The 16,630-nt window shown below is 41.8% G+C and overlaps 1 protein-coding gene across 7 annotated transcripts in view; it reads left to right on the top strand.

The window, feature by feature from the left end:
- The window catches only part of bcl11aa (BCL11 transcription factor A a), a 58,471-nt gene extending 46,844 nt beyond the window's left edge, over positions 1 to 11,627 (top strand). For 5 of the 7 annotated variants that reach the window (XM_079635127.1, XM_079635126.1, XM_079635125.1 and 2 more), the window contains one exon: positions 6,331 to 11,621. In XM_079635127.1, the coding sequence (XP_079491253.1) occupies positions 6,331 to 8,399 (2,069 nt within the window). In that variant the 3' untranslated portion in view covers positions 8,400 to 11,621. Of the gene's footprint in view, positions 1 to 6,330 lie in introns of all 7 variants that reach the window. The other 2 variants (XM_079635124.1, XM_079635128.1) reach the window with 1 other exon arrangement.
- Positions 11,628 to 16,630: the final 5,003 nt, after the last annotated feature.

The raw sequence follows: 16,630 nt of genomic DNA on the forward strand, positions 1-16,630 counted from the left end.
AAAGTATTTTAAACAGTATGTTTCTATAAACGTGTGTATGTGTGTATAATATTTGTACTTTGAAAAATTAATTTGTTACACTTGCATGCCAATTAAAATGATATAGCAAATGTAAAAAAGTTGTGAAAAACTTCAAATGAATTTGGGACCAGTTACCAGTTACCAGATTTTAGATGTACACTACCATTTAAAAAGTTTGGGTTCAGTAAGATATTTTTTGTTTGGCAAGGACACATTAAATTGATCAAAAGTGACAGTAAAGGCATGTTAGTAATGTTACAGTTGTTTTGCTTTAAATAACTGCTGTTCTTTAGAACTTTATTCTCATTAAATAATCCTGAAAAAGTATCACATTTTCACAAAAATATTAAGCAGTACAACTGTTGATTTCTGAAGGATCATGTGACACTGAAGACTGCAGTAAAGGCTGCTGAAAAAATTCAGCTTTGCCATCACAGGAGTAAATTACATATAAACATATATTAAAATACAAAACCGTTATTTCAAATGCTAATAATATTTCACAATATTACTGTTTTTACAGTATTTTTGACCAAAGAGACTTCTTTCAAAAACATTTAAAAAACGTACCAACCCCAAACTTTTGAATGGCGGTAGTGTATTCTTTATAATGTACGTTTATATAAATCTCAACCAAAAATACTACCAAAAATAGTTTGACATTGATTGATTTATAAAATGTACTTTATTCGTTGTAAACAGGACTCATGTGCATTGTGCTTAATTTACTTTATGAAAATGTAATATGAAAATTGTAATTTCATAATTTTGAGACTTGAGCAGGTGCAGAGGTGAAGGGACACCTCAAACACAAATATATGCAGAGGCTCTTGAAAGCATAAGCCGCTGATAAAATTCAAAAATGATATTACATGGCATTGTCCTTTCCCCCCCTGCATTCAGTAATCCTGTTACTGCATTGTTGCATTACTTCAATTACCATTATCTCTGAGAGCTGTCTTAACACAATCGTCAAGGACAAAACAAAAGGAGCCGCAGTCTCGGCTAGTGACAGCAGTGAAGCTGTCGAGATGGAAGGCTGAGAGTACAGCTCGTGAAATGCCAGCAACTGTCCAAATGACCTGCGCTTTCGCATGTAGGAGGTTTTGAATTGCTCTACGCAAGTGCGTTCATATCCGGTGCTTTTGTTTGCCGTGGACACCGTTTGTGTGTGTGTGAGTGTGTGAGTGAGGGGGGTGGTTTTTAGTGGTGGGAGGAAGAACAATGGATGAATCTGCATGTCGGGGATATTGGGCTGCCCGAGCTGTTTTAATCTGGCATTCATCTTAGTCTGCCAGCGCCATCGATCCAGACGGCACACATAGAAATGCACCCCGCTCTCCTAACAAAGCCAACTGTAGACATTACTCCAAATATACACGCTCTCCATCTATACGTGTCAGTCATCCATGTGTGTCAGTCAAGATAAATCCATTGGTAATGCTCGTTTCATGCACTTAGCAGTATTTAACTGTATTTTAATGGAATTGGTATGACGGTAAAACAATTTTTCATTCGTAAATGCGCTTGTGTAACTAACACGATGCCTTTTGAACAGGTTATGTGTGTGTGTTCGAGTGCACTTTTGCAATATTATTCGACTGACCTGTCCCCTAGGCGGATTTTATACATTCTGCACCCCAGGCGAGCTGTCTGAAATTTGCGCAAGTCATAACTTGACACTTTTTGGTTATTTTTGCACTGTAAAGCTATCTGTTTGGTGTGCTACAGCTTTCCTGTGCAAGATGCAGGACTCAGCAAGGGGGGGATTGGGTGGATGGGGGGCTCACAACATATTTCCTTCCTCCTCGTCTCCGGTTACACCATGGGCACCAGTCACTCTCTGCCAAGCCATCACCGCTCTGTAATACAGCCTTACTTTTTGTCAAGATCATTTAATGTGGCTTTATCTAACTGCAGTTTAATGCGGGTGTGTGTGTGTGTATGTGTGCCGATTTAGCTGGATTAGTCGGTCCTGTGAGGATGTGGTTGGCAGTTTTAGGGGGTGGGGGGGTGTTCTTGTTTTCCCGTGGCTCTGTGCTGTAACATTGCTCTGACATTTCCCTGTGTAAAAACTGCCAGCAATGCACTGAGTGCTCGCATCCGTCTGTAAGTAGCCATCCCGCTGCCAGCTCCCGAAGACCAGTCCAACAACTGTCACCGGCAGTCTCTGCCTCCAACGCTACGTCTTGCCAGCTTGTCCGGACTGACCCGCTTTCGCTGCAAATTGGAGAGCTTTCTAATTAACTGAGGAATCGGTGAAAATTAGAGCAAGGCCGCTTTTCGACTTCTCTTAAGTGTTTAGAGTGTCAAGGCACAGATTATCATTACATTTAGCAAGCTTGCGCACCCAGCGGTGGCCACGTAAGTTGCACACATTAAACAGCTGAGAACCCACAAGTCCCTCGTCTGCTTTTATTGCTCATCCATCCCGAATGCTCAGCTCTCGACTTCCCGTCTCAAAAAGACAGTCAATGATGCAAAGAATACTCTTTCATCTCTCTTGAGAAAATTAAAATTAGACCAAAAGGAGGGGGAGGCTAATTTCTTTGGCAGGCTGCTGCTTTTAATTCCACCCAGTAAAATCTTCAGAGTCTAATAGCAGATTATTGGAGCACCTGTCGGTGGTTCGCCGACTCCTGTCATCGGAACAGATTGTGACAGTTTTGTTAGAAGAAGAACCTGGCTGCGAGCGTGCCAAGCACGATGCCCGCATGGCACACGAGAGGCACGCCAGTCAATAATACTGCAGCCTGCGTGAAGCTATCAATTATTGCCGCAATTATTTGTCTAGTTGGATATTCAAAATGTCATGCGAAAAAGATGATTACATATTCCGCTGAGCGTTGCCATGTGTAATGAAATGAAGCGGGCCCTTGTTAAACATGGAGATGCGGTAACCTGTCCTTCAGAGATCCCCATGGCTGGTGAGGAGATGGCGGACCCTCAAAGTCTATTTAAAGACTCGAACCTTCCGTGGACCCAGTTTCAAAAGCGAATCGGGTTTTGTGTTCGACATGAGGCAAATTAAAACTCTCTCTCCAACTCGACAACAACAGATAGCCATTATGGTTGTAGCTGTGTGACGGGAGTGAAAAATACCCTTTGCATGATAATACAAAAATGTATACTAGGTTAAACTCTCTGCAGGTGGCAGCAATTAAATGTAATTTCTGCAGATTGTAATGATCCATAATTTAGCTGGCCTTTGCATCAACCCCCCTGATATAAAGTAGTGTGCAGTCTTGATTTGGTGCAGGGCTTTCAGCTGTTGGTCATGAGTGAGATTGTCAGGAGGTGCTCGTGGGTGGCAGGGCCACAGATCAGCAATGTGCTGTTATTTTTCTCTCTATTTACACCAACCGTCACCTCCCTCACTGCCCATCTCTCTCAGCTGAAAGCTGGCAATGTGATATCGTCACCATTGCTCTTTTGTTCTGGGACCTTGGATTTTTTTTTTTTTTTTAAATGTCTGTCAAATCTGATTTTATTTCGAGGTCTGAATGGCTTTGTCTTTAGCAATTATCAGGGCTATATGCAGTTTCTGGTGGTATTTGGAAAGATTTTGATTTTGTCCTTTTAAATGTGTATGGTTTGTTACCTTTAATTCATAACTTCTCAAAATAGACAAATGTACTATGGTGCACTTGCTTGTGGGTGATATATCATAGTTTTTAAATTATATTTAAATTAACAATTTCAAATGTTTTAAAAGAGTACATGTTTTGAGTGTGTAACCACACACACACACACACACACACACACACACACACACACACACACACACACACACACACACACACACACACACACACACACACACACACACACACACACACACACACACACACACACACACACACACACACACTTTTTTGTTAAATCTCATTAATATATATTATATCATCCCTTTCAATTCTCAGTGAGAGACAAGCAAGTTCAATTGTCTTATTAAATAGAGAGTATATTTTGTTTAAAAGTGGATGATTTTCCAAATGTACACTTTAATTAGAATAATGATAACTTATATTCAGTGTTGAGTAAAAGAGAACATTACTGTGTGGTGTTACTGAAAGGGCTCAAGTTGGCAAAGTTTTGGGAAACACTGGTATACATATATAAACGCACTCATTTATTTGTTACACACCTTGCTCATGTAGTGTGTGTTTTCGTTGACCATGTTTAAAAAGACAAAATGATGACAGCACAAAAGGGTTCAGCGATGTCCGGAGGTGGCTGTCTGCCCGCAACAGAGCCTTCCAGAACCACCCCCATTTGTGTGCATTAACAGGATTATCTGAGAAAACCCACAGTGGCTCTGGCCTGCCTTTCCTCCTCTGAGCAGCAGAAAGGCCTTGCCTCGTTACATGCTTTGCTGGCTATTGAAGACTTCTGAGAAAGCCCCTCTGAGGAAAACAAACTAGATGAAAGAGTGCACGCTGCCTGTTCGGCACCGTTCAGCACCTCTTTCAGCCTTTCTTCCCGCCATCTCTCCATTTTTTGCTTTTTTCCCTCTCCCCCTCTTTCTCTCGGGATGGTTGTAAACAGTACATGATAGCAGTTTAGAGACCTCTGGCTTGTGGGGGGGGGAGTTAAATCCATCTCCCCTGTCCATTTTCGATGTTTGTTGTTGTGGTTCCTGTGTGGATGATGGCTCTTTTCCTGACCGCTTGACCTTGCGTTTTTGGGAGCGTAGGTAGATATCTGTATCTTGCATATAACATCCCTTTTAGTGCTGGTAATTTTCAGAGTTCAAACTGTCACTCATTACTTCATGAAAATATCCATTTCATTGCCATTTGTGAGTTAATCGTGTGTTTTTAACTATAGGCATCCTGAACCCGCTGCTTGTTTACCTGTTGATGATGCAAATGCCATTTTCATCACATGTTTTTTTTTATTTAGAAATGTAATCAGTGTAATTATCAAAAATGCTTCTGTAGCTTTTGACAGCTTTTTATCTGGACTACATACAAGACACGCATATTTATGAGAGAGGTGTATGTAAATGAAGATGTTTTTCTTTTTTAAGTTATAAAAGCATCTCTGGTCATCATTGGGTGTTATTTTGTTTACAGAGACCAGATCATCAAAAATAACAAGAAGTTCACATGTGAATATACTGGGAATACTGTATCAGTTCCTCCAAAATGCAGAAAGAAAAATATTTCATAAATTGGTAACATTGCATCAGGCTTCAGCACAGTGTGTTTAATGTTGAAAGGCTCTTGTTTCCAGCCTCCTTTATTATTTAATCTCCTAAATAAGGTGGCGTAGGAGTCAGAAACATTAAATGAGATTACAAACGCAATGGGAGGAACATCACAGGTCACTGTCAAAGTGCCGTTGAAAGTCAATTATTGTTTTAAGTGTTCCTTTGCTGTGACAACAATTGTCCACATCACAATTTCAGTTGTGAGGGGATAGTCTCCCCGTTTTTCTTTTTTTATTCTACCTTCTTTTATTTCCATTTGAAGATATTTTTGTTTGAACACACCTTTTGTGGGATTGCATTTGAAGAGCAGACAATTTATTAAATGGAATTCTAATTTCAAAACAAAAAAACAATGTGTTGTGTGAGGTGTTACAACAAATGTTCACATTCTCCTCTAGCTTTGCACTGGTTTACAACACCTGAACATTAAGTAATGTTACCTTAAACAGATCCTAACAATGTGTGTGTTTCCTCTGTTGCTCCCTTTACAGGATCTATTACTTTAGTCCTTCCAAATTTTGTTTACTGTATGCTTCCTGTTCGTCTGTTTTTGTACATGGATGAAAGCGTTCAGCTTGTTGAGAGAGCAGTATTGTTTGCTTTTACTGCCCGGCTGACAACCACAAAGCAGAAGTGTATCACCCCATGCAAAGACCTGAGCCAAACCCCAACACAGTCTTTCTCTGCTGGAATATCAGTGCTTTGTCTGGTCTTATGTTGTGAAAAGCTCTGCTCCACTGGATTCTGGCCTGTACTGCTGTTTGGGAGCATGTTTATAATAAGACCTGTGTTTACTGTTATGTGATACTTACTTTAGCCTGCTGAGGGGCTAAAGCTGTTGAAAGACTGTTAGTATGGGGGGCTGCAAAGGCCCGGGGTCTAGGCAGGTTCATAAATGATTAAGGCCCAATCTGTAGGGTTTTTGTACGTCCAAAATACACCAGGGAGCAACTGAGAAAGGGAATGAGTGTGAACAAACACATGTAGCAGATGTAGAGACCTATTAACCAAATGGTTTTCCTGTTTTTAAATGACTTGCAGTTAATGTCTTTGGTACAGTTAGAGAATTAACTCTTTTGTTGTGTGTTTTGCAGGTAAAGATGAGCCCAGCAGCTACACTTGCACAACCTGTAAACAGCCGTTCAGCAGTGCCTGGTTTCTGCTGCAACATGCCCAGAACACTCATGGCTTCCGCATCTACCTTGAGAGCGAGCGCGGAAGTCCACTCACGCCCCGCGTGGGAGCTCCTTCAGGAATGGGCGCAGATTGCTCCTCTCAGCCCCCCTTGCATGGCATCCATCTCCCAGAGGGAAGCCCATTCAACCTGCTGCGGATACCCAACTCTGGACGCGATGGACCTCCTCTCCGAGAGGGTCGGTTTCCCCCTACGCCGCCTCTCTTTAGCCCTCCACCCCGCCATCACTTGGACCCTCATCGCATGGAGCACCTGAGTCCGGAGGAGCTGGCTTTGGCCACCCATCACCCGAGTGCCTTCGACAGGGTGCTGCGCCTCAACCCCATACCCATGGATCCCCCAGCTATGGACTTTTCTCGTAGGTTGAGGGAGCTGGCTGGTAACACCTCAGGGTCAACTCCTCCTCTCTCACCCAACCGGCCCAGCCCTATGCAACGGCTACTACAACCATTCCAGTCAGGAACCAAGCCACCCTTTCTCTCTAGCCCTCCCCTACCTTCCATGCAGTCCCCTTCTGGCTCCCAGTCCACCCCAACCCCTCTTACTCAACAGCCCAACACGCCCTTGAAGTCCAAGTCTTGTGAGTTCTGTGGGAAGACCTTCAAGTTCCAGAGTAATTTAATAGTGCATCGACGCAGTCACACGGGTGAGAAACCGTACAAGTGCCACCTGTGCGACCATGCCTGCACGCAGGCCAGCAAGCTGAAGCGGCACATGAAGACACACATGAATAAGTCGTCACCAATGACTGTCAAATCCGATGATGGCTTGTCCACAGCCAGCTCCCCTGAACCGGGAACCAGCGACTTGGTGGGTAGTGCCAGTAATGCCCTCAAGTCTGTGGTAGCCAAATTCAAGAGTGAAAACGATCATCTGATTCCAGAGAACGGAGAGGAAGAAGAGGAGGAGGAAGAGGAGGAGGAGGAAGAAGAAGAGGAGGAAGAGGAAGAGGAGGAAGGAGAGGAAGAGGAGCTGGAGAGGGAGAGAGGTAGAAACAACTACCACTTTAGCCTCAACCTTGAGGCTACACGGCACCACGAGAACAACGGTGGCCGCCTGGGTGCAGGTGAGGTTGAGGATGCGATCCCGCGCTCACTGCCTGAGGTTATTCAGGGCATGGGGTTAGCTGCCAGCATGCAGCACTACAGCGAGGCATTTCATCAACACAAGCGAGGAGCTCTAAACTCTGACAATAATGCACATAGGGGCATGTGTGATGAGGACTCTGCTCTGGAATCAGACAGAGTGGACGAGGGCTGTGGCTCAGCTATCAACGGTCGTGGCTCGTCCCCCAGCGAGTCTGCCTCCGTTGGTTTGTCCAAGAAGCTCTTACTGGGCAGTCCCAGCTCACTTAGTCCTTTCTCCAAACGAATCAAGCTGGAGAAAGACTTTGACCTCTCGACCCCTACAATCCCAAACACTGAGAATGTCTATTCTCAGTGGTTGGCTGGCTACGCTGCTTCTCGGCAGCTCAAGGACCCCTTTCTGAATTTTGGGGATTCCAGACAATCGCCTTTCGCCTCGTCTTCAGAGCACTCCTCAGAGAACGGAAGCCTGCGCTTCTCTACGCCACCAGGGGACCTGGATGGTTGCGTCTCGGGCCGCAGCGGGACTGGCAGTGGTGGCAGCACGCCACACCTTGGTGGTCCCGGTCGGCCCAGCTCGAAAGATGGCCGACGCAGTGACACCTGTGAGTTCTGCGGCAAAATATTTAAAAACTGCAGCAATCTGACAGTGCACCGGCGCAGCCACACAGGCGAGAGGCCTTATAAGTGTGATCTCTGCAATTATGCATGTGCCCAGAGCAGCAAGCTAACACGGCACATGAAAACACACGGGCAAGTGGGCAAGGACGTTTACAAATGTGAAATCTGTCAGATGCCTTTTAGTGTGTACAGCACCCTTGAGAAACACATGAAAAAATGGCACAGTGACCGCGCATTGAACAACGAAATTAAAACTGAGTAGCGGTGAAGTGTGGTGACTCACTTGCCTGTTAACAGCGAATAACACCTTACCCCACTCCCACCCTCATCCTTGTAGATTTCCCTGTTTCGCTAGTCCAGTGGCGGCTAAGACAACGTGCTTGGCACCACCAGCACACCCTTTTCATTTACCGTTGAATGCATGATCTGTATCGGGGCAATACTATTGCATTGACGCAAACTTGGAGCCTTTCTCTTGTGCAATAATTTACATGTTGTGTACTTTTTCTTTTTTCTTTCCCATTTTGGAAAATTATGACAGCATGCATGATATATTTTGGCTAATTTTAAAATAAATTGTCCCTGGTTGGTTAGTCGTTTAGTAAATGTGTTGCTGTTTTAACGTTCATTATTTTAAAATGTTTTTTCTTTATTTTTATTTTTTTATTTTAAGATCTAAGAAAAAGAAAAGAAAAAACAACCATGCTGCATACATTCTGTAATACATATCATGTACAGTTTTGTGTTGTAACATGGAGGACTACAGGCTATTGCTTAACCCTCTTTGGACGGGCTGGATATCGCACTTAAACTAATCTTTCAAAAAGATGTTCTGTCCACATAGGGTTAAAATATGAATTGGCCCCTATTATGGAATAAAAGTAATGACAGCCTTTGAATTTCTTGAAAAGGAAACCGCATTAAGATTTGAATTTGTACTATCATTTGGTAAAACAAACAAAAAGAGTGCCTTGGATATCTTGAAATTGCATTGGTTAATCTCATCTGCTGTAATTCTGGAGTCTCAGCTAGATACTACTTAAGGATCGATTGGATCCTCAAAAGGTTCTTGCATCAAGCACCTGACCGCTACAGTCAACTGTGACTTTAGAGAGAAATAGTAGTAATCAAAAAGCTAAGTAAATTTCTAGTTAATCATCATTAGGTACCTATGTAAAATGTATCTTTCCATTGTGGTTTATGTCCTGGGCATGGCACAAGCAGTATATGGTGTGAGATTCAGTCTTGTTTACTTCCTCTATCTGAAGGTACTGTACTTGGCGGTACTAGTTTTCAATCCACAATCATTTGACTTTTCTGTGTTTGTTCAAGTCTTATCTTCAGTAGCACAACATTTTGACGTTTCTTTGATGACCATTGTTAGTGTGAACGTCCATTGTGAAGGAACACTTGAGGGCATTTGGACCGAACTAATGTAATGTACACTTGAGAATTGGTTATTAAGAAAGCATTGAAATATTTGCAGCTGTCAGTGATGATTAACTATGAATTGCCTACAGGTCTGAGTCAAAATCTTATTTCTTTATTATTGCCTATGTCTGAGCTCCCTAAAAGACTAAATGAGCCTGTGAAAGACCGACTGAGCGAGAGAGAGAGAGAGAAACAGAGAGAGGGAAAACCATATATGTCACTTTTGTTCCTTTGTTTTATATGAGTTTCACACATAGTGTGGTATAAGTTGACATTCAAGGAGACTCTTTTTCATTGCTGCATTATGACATCAAGGACTTTAGACAACGTTTTTGGTGTTTAGACAGCACCTGCCACTCTGCCCTTTTTTTGTATTAGACATGCTAATTGGAAGTATAGTAGTTGAGTATAAATTACAATAATGCTTGCTTGTTGGACAACGAAGTGCACTGTTAAAGTTTCCCAGTTTACAGGTATTCACGAGAGGGAAAACTTCCAAAAGAATCGAACATGGTGTCATTATTTAATGTAAAAAAGCCAACTCCTCCTCTCACCTCACGAAGATAAAGCCCAACTCCGATATAATATTATTGTGTCAAAGCACACAGTGCTTGACAAAGTACGGACAATTGAAACTTGCTGCTTTCACTGCAAGAACTTTTTTTTGTACAAATCTTTTTTTAAGTATGAAAATAAAATGACTTTTTTAAAAGGTAACATTTCATTATCTTAGGGGAAACTGTATTTAAGTTTGTTGTTTCTCTTTTCCTCTTTGTCTTGGTGGTGTTCAAGACTTTGATCACATTATATATAAAATGGGAAAAAAATATGTTTTTTTTCTGCTTTTTCTTTTTACATCTTGGCTCTTCACAGCTCTTCAGGTCAAACTTGCATTGGGGAAAGGTTTAAGATTATATATAAAATATATAATAGAGAAACTTAAATATAGGAAAATGCACATCATGTCGGTTCCTATGCTAAAACACATTTATGGTCTACTTTCTTCTGTATTTCTAGAATGGTATTTGAATTAAATGTTCACCTAGTGTAGGTACTACAGTATTTATATTGAGGCTTGTATTTTTAACTGTTGCTTGTTCTCTCAAAAGGTATTATTGTACCTTTTTTGGTAGTGGAAAAAAACAACAAGCTGCCACGGTATATTTTTTTAATTTGGCAGGATAATATAGTGCGAATTATTTGTATGTTTAAAAAAAGAAAACGGAAAAAAAAATCAAATTAAAAAATGAAAGTATGTGGCATTGAACAAAGGAGGCCATTCAATGGTTTCCCCGAGGAGTCTTTTGAGAATGTCCACACTAGCTAAAACAGGTGGTTGTACATATCTTTTTTTCTGTTCTTCTTTTTTAAAATCTCCTCTGCTGCCATTCTGTATACAGTACAGCAAGCTAATGTTGGGTTGTTCTGTAGTGTGCTTCTGTCTTTTCACCTGTCTCACCTGAATACATTCCAGCATCTTGAAAAAAAGCTAACTTCATATGCAGTAAAATACCAGTAAATAAACAAACAATAAAAAAAAAAATCATTCAAATAATCAATGTTTTGCAGGTGTTTTTTTTGTTTTTTTTTCATTGCCAAATATTAAATGGTGCTTTATATTTAGATTGGGACGACTTTCATATGCAAAGCATATTTAAAAATGAAATGGAACTAAAGGAGCAGCCCACTTAAGTTCATACTCTTTTGTAAATGGCAATGCGGAATATTTTGTTATCAGCCTTTTCTATTCCTGTTATGAGAGCTGTTTGTTGTAACTTGAACTTGAACTTTATCTTTTTCAATGGGAGTCACTATTTATTATTGCTTAAATACTCTGTTCAAAACGGAGACATACAATGGATCGTTTTTTTTTTTGTTTGTTTGTTTGTTTTCATTTTTTATTTTATTTTTTAAAGAAAAGAATGACCAAAGGTCATTGACAGACTTGCTTTTTGTTTGTTTCTGGTCTATGTTAAGTTTTATTGGAGAAACCACTGTCTGTGTTTTCTGGCAGTTGTCTACATTATCCTGTTCACCAACCAATTTTGTCCCTTTATTGAAAACAATTAATAAAAAAAATTAAAGTATATCTGTGTCTGGTGACAAAGATTTCTCTCTGCATTTTTGTCTTTTAATTTTAGAGGACATTTAATGTACAATTACACTGTAATACAGACACCTTAAAATAAAGTGTAACCCGTATGGTATACCACACACACACACACACACACACACACACACACACACACACACACACACAGCTGAGCATCATACTACAGCATGATGGTGTTTAACTTTCAATTCCTTGAATTCCGCTCCGTGTATGTATATAATAATTAGGAAGGTTGTCTTGAGCAGCTCTACTGCACTCGTGGCACCTCCCCCCTCCCCCTCCCCCCCATTCATTTGCCCGCCACTGTGTGCTTGGTGTGTTCAGCCCTTGGGCGAAGGAGGGCCTTCAGGCTGCTTTGCAGATCTCTGGGGTCATGTGACCAAGTGACTCGAAAAGTGTTACCTTTCCAGTTCTTTAGGTCAGAAGAGCAGAGAAGTTTACCACATACACAGCTTATATGCAAGATCACTATTGAATCCGCCTTTATTTCGTATATTTCTTTTATTTTTTATATACTACAAAAATCAACAAAAGTTTGTTTTGTATAGTGGAATAAGGCCTTGACCACAAACCCAAGTTTTTTTTTTATAGTGATGCACTCTCGAATTTTCTCCTTTGTCTAACACAAATCCATAAAACCAGGCAGAGATGTGTGTTTAAAAAAAAAAAAGATTTCCCTTCAGCCACTTGTGTTTAGAGAGGCCTATTGTGTTTTGGCAGGTGTGAAAGACGCAAAACTTCAACCCCTCCCTACCCAATCATTCCCATTTATTCATCTGGCTCTTAAGGACAACATGTCACTCTACTCGAACAATGCTACACTACAGACAGACAAATAAAGCAAATCACTGACTTTTCTCTCCACGGCTGATCAACGAATGCGCACATAAACCCCCGTTCTTAAGTTTTACAGACTTTAATGCTGTATTTATGATAATTCTGCCATCATGTAATCACCCTCATTTCCTCTGTAGCTTTCTTATGTGGAACAGAAAAGTATAATGTTTGTCTAAATGCCCAAATTGCTCTTTCCAATACAATAGAAGTGAATGGTGAACATTGCTGTCAAGCAATGTGTGTAAGATTTCTTTTTTTTTATATATATGTAAAGCTATATGATTTGGGAAGATCTGTAATTTGATGTGAAAGTTATATGGACTACTTTCAGGATGCCTTTTTTCCCGTTTAACAGCTTGGCAGCTCCTGGTCTCCATCCCCTTTCATTGAATGGAAGCGAGCAGCTTGGACATTCTACTAAACTTCTCCTTTTGTGTTCCACGGGTTTGGAACGACATGAGAGTGAGTTCATTTTCAAGAATTTTCCGTTTGGATGAACTGTTCCTGTCATGGCCTGTCAAAAATCAAACTAGCAACTAATACAACAATATATATACAGATAACAAAAGACATCAAGATCGGAAAACTGGCACTGTTATTATGTTCTCACTGTTATAAAAATCCATATGGGCATTACTCACTCAGTATCCCCAGATATCCTCCTTTTCCCTTTTCCCAGCGTTTTGTAGTTCAGAATTCTCCAGTGACTTGGAAAATGTGAGTCTCAAAACACTGAGGTGCATGGTTTGTTTTAGTTTTGTGTCTTTGTGGGCTTGGCCGTGCAAATTGGTCTCCTGATCAAAAGTTCCTTGTGTTTATGGCCCGCTGGCAGGCATTCTGCTCTGGGCTATCCAGCACGAGGTTACCAAAGAGGACTGTACCGCTGTCTAAACAGAGGTTGACTCAGTTGTTTAAACGTTACACGGTGTCAACTTTTTAGTCGGTTTGAGAGTTTGCGTACCAGTAGACACGAATGCCTCATCGCCAATGCCCATCTTTTGTGTGTTGAACTAGCTTTGCATCACTTCCTTTACCCCAGCTTGGCTTTGCTCTATTAATCGTGCGGTGTGTGGAGCTGAGTGGGCACAAAGTAAGTGCACCTTAATGGACAATGACCACCTCGCGCCCGCTTTCAAAGTATTTGACAGTTAACCAAGCTTAGATTTACAGCACATCATCTGAACGCAAACTACTTGGCTCTTACAGAACGGCCTCGCACTACAGTTTACACACAGACACAACTTCCACAACAATTTGATCTCAAGGAGACACAAAACATTGGAGACAATCCCTTACCCTTGGTCAAATGGCATTGGTTAGGAGGTTATGGGAACTAGATTAGCACTCAGACATCACACCAAGCTCAACCTTTGACCCTGACAGGCCTGCTCAAAGGTTTGTGGGGTCAATTGGTCAAGTGTCATTTTATCCCCATTCCAGTGAGCCATATCTAACATGTTGTTCTTCTCTTGCTCTCTCTCTCACTTTTTTTTAATGGCAGGCTGTCAGGATCTTGGAGTCATTAGAAATGGACACCTGCTTGCTGAATGGGGGTCGAGCAATGCCACAAGAACTTGTATGCTGACTCCAATCTCATTAAAGGTGGAATCAGTCTCTTCATTGTTGTTTTTCCCCCTCAAGCACAGGACAACAGATAGATAGTTAGAAGCAACCATGTGTGTTCTATGATTAGATTTGTGAGGGATAATTAATCACAAATGGTGCAGGGGAGAAAAATACACACACATACACATGCGCGCACACACATGCGCACACACACTCTTAAACAGCAGCAGCATCATTTGAATATTGTTAGTGCTTTAATAAGCTAACTGATTGATCCCAGGTGAACACTTTGTTGTGGAGATTGCAATGCCCTTTAGGTTTGAATAAACAGAGCCCGCAGCCCACACTGAGCCCTGTTTGGAGATAACAGCCTGTTTGAATGAGGCGTGTTGAATTCTTAGAAGGTGTGTCATTTGAACGGCCTGTAACTATGTCACATATGGACTCTCTTTCTTTTTCCCGCCAGTGGCGTGAGGCCCAGGAGAGACGTGTCATTTTTAGAACATACTGTACATACAGTCGAATACCTTCTGTGAGCATTAATGAAGTTATAGGTTCACATATTTAAAGACACATGAGAAATGACTTTTATTAAGTTGTCACTAAGCCCAATAAAATCTGTCAGTCGCATAATACTTTTAAAGAGGCCAAGAGGTTAGTCATCTGCTTGCACAAACGGAATGCAGGATTTTTCCTGCATTTTCTGTGCAGGTATTTTTTTGGGGGAAACACCAGTGGATTTCTGCAGAATGGTTTTAAAAAATGTGTTAATCTGAGCTCAGAGTACTACACATTTATTGATATCACTTTTGATATATTTGGATATAAATTTACTTGAGACGCACAATTGCATAAGATATCAAGACTTAATAAATAAATAAATAGTAACTAATAGTAAATAGTAACACACACACACACACACACACACACACACACACACACACACACACACACACACACACACACACACACACACACACACACACACACACACACACACACACACACACACACACACACACACAGCTCAAGCCTTGGACCTCAGACATCAGATGCTGGAGTTTAGTGTTTGGTGACTTATCCGAGTCCCCTGCCCTTGCATGGTCAACAGAGTGAGTGTGTCATTACCATAAATCTATCAGTGTCTTCCTGTGTGTGTGTGTGTGTGTGTGTGTGTGTGTCTCTCTCTCTCTTGTCCTCTTTTAGCGCCCTGGGGCATGTTGGACTAATGGCTGGCCTTGTTCTCACCCTGGCTGTTTGCTGAGCTGGGAAGGCTAAAGTCTATAGATAGACAAGAGACTTGGAATGCAAGGTGTGGACAACTGAGATAAAGTTAAGACTGTGCGGACTGAAGGGCAGGGTGTGTGTGTGTGTGAGTGTGTGTGTGTGTGTGTGTGTGTGTGTGTGTGTGTGTGTGTGTGTGAGAGAGAGAGAGAATGGATGGTCTGGAGTGTAAAGGTCAGAGAGTCAAGTTCACTCCCTAAGGAAAAACATTTATAAGTGTGTGTGCTGAAGTTGTATCTGTATTAACTGGCCAGTAATCTGTTTTCCAGTTTGCAAGTGCTTGTCTGTGGTGACAGTCTGTAGTTTCTCTCACATCCACATATACAACAGCGCCTTCACCTCTCTTCTCCTCTCCTCGGGGCATCTGGTGCAGGCCTTAATCCCAGCGTAGCCTGATGGTTGAGAGCGAGGCAGTGCGTCCAGGCAGACTGGAGCTAATCTGCGAAAAAAGAAGAAGAAAAAAAAGCCTGTCCGTGCTGGCTGTTAACACGTCTCGTTCCTGCTCAACTCTGGGAGCTGTGCAGGGTGACCTGGGTTAATTGCAGCTGCAGAGATGAACAGCCTGGGTCACCTTCTCTACGATAGAGATGGGGGGGGGAAAATGAGGTAATCATAGAGGACGGCTGAAGTTGAATCACAGATTTTTTTCAGGACAGTTCCTAATGGCTGGTAGAGGGCTTTGGGGGGGAGGACTGGACAGGTGTGAAAGGGAGGCATTGCTTTATTAACTGGTCTCAGGTGATCCGTTTAAAAGTGGGCAGTCCGTACAGGTGTAAATGGAGTCCAAAACCGCATTCTTGAATGAGAAAAAATTAGGGCAGGACTTGATTTTATCCGTCGGGATTTGATTGGATAGTTGTTGTTTGCTATTGCTGCGTTATCATGTGAGTGACTGGTCGCTCAGAGAAGAGATGTCATTGCGAGGGGGGAAGAGACATTACTGTATTTGATTAAAGATTACAAGGGCACATAAGACGATCGCAACTTCTGTTTCATGGCGATTTTATAGCACATAACACAATACCATGTGTCAATGTCGATCTGTCTTGCTTGATCTCTTGTGATCGGATAACATGGGCCGGGGAAGAACAGCGTGGGCAGGATTGAGGCTGTGTTTTGTCTAGTGGTCCTACTGTTTTGTGTTAAAGTGACCCCCAGTGCACTCTGTCTACCGCTTAAGGCCGCTTTGACACTCGTTCACATTTGTATCCCCAGAGTCATGCACATACACACACAGGCATGAACAAGCACACAGAGAAATG

Source organism: Phoxinus phoxinus (genome assembly GCF_949152265.1).
Source record: "Phoxinus phoxinus genome assembly, chromosome: 14".
NCBI lineage: Eukaryota > Metazoa > Chordata > Actinopteri > Cypriniformes > Leuciscidae > Phoxinus > Phoxinus phoxinus.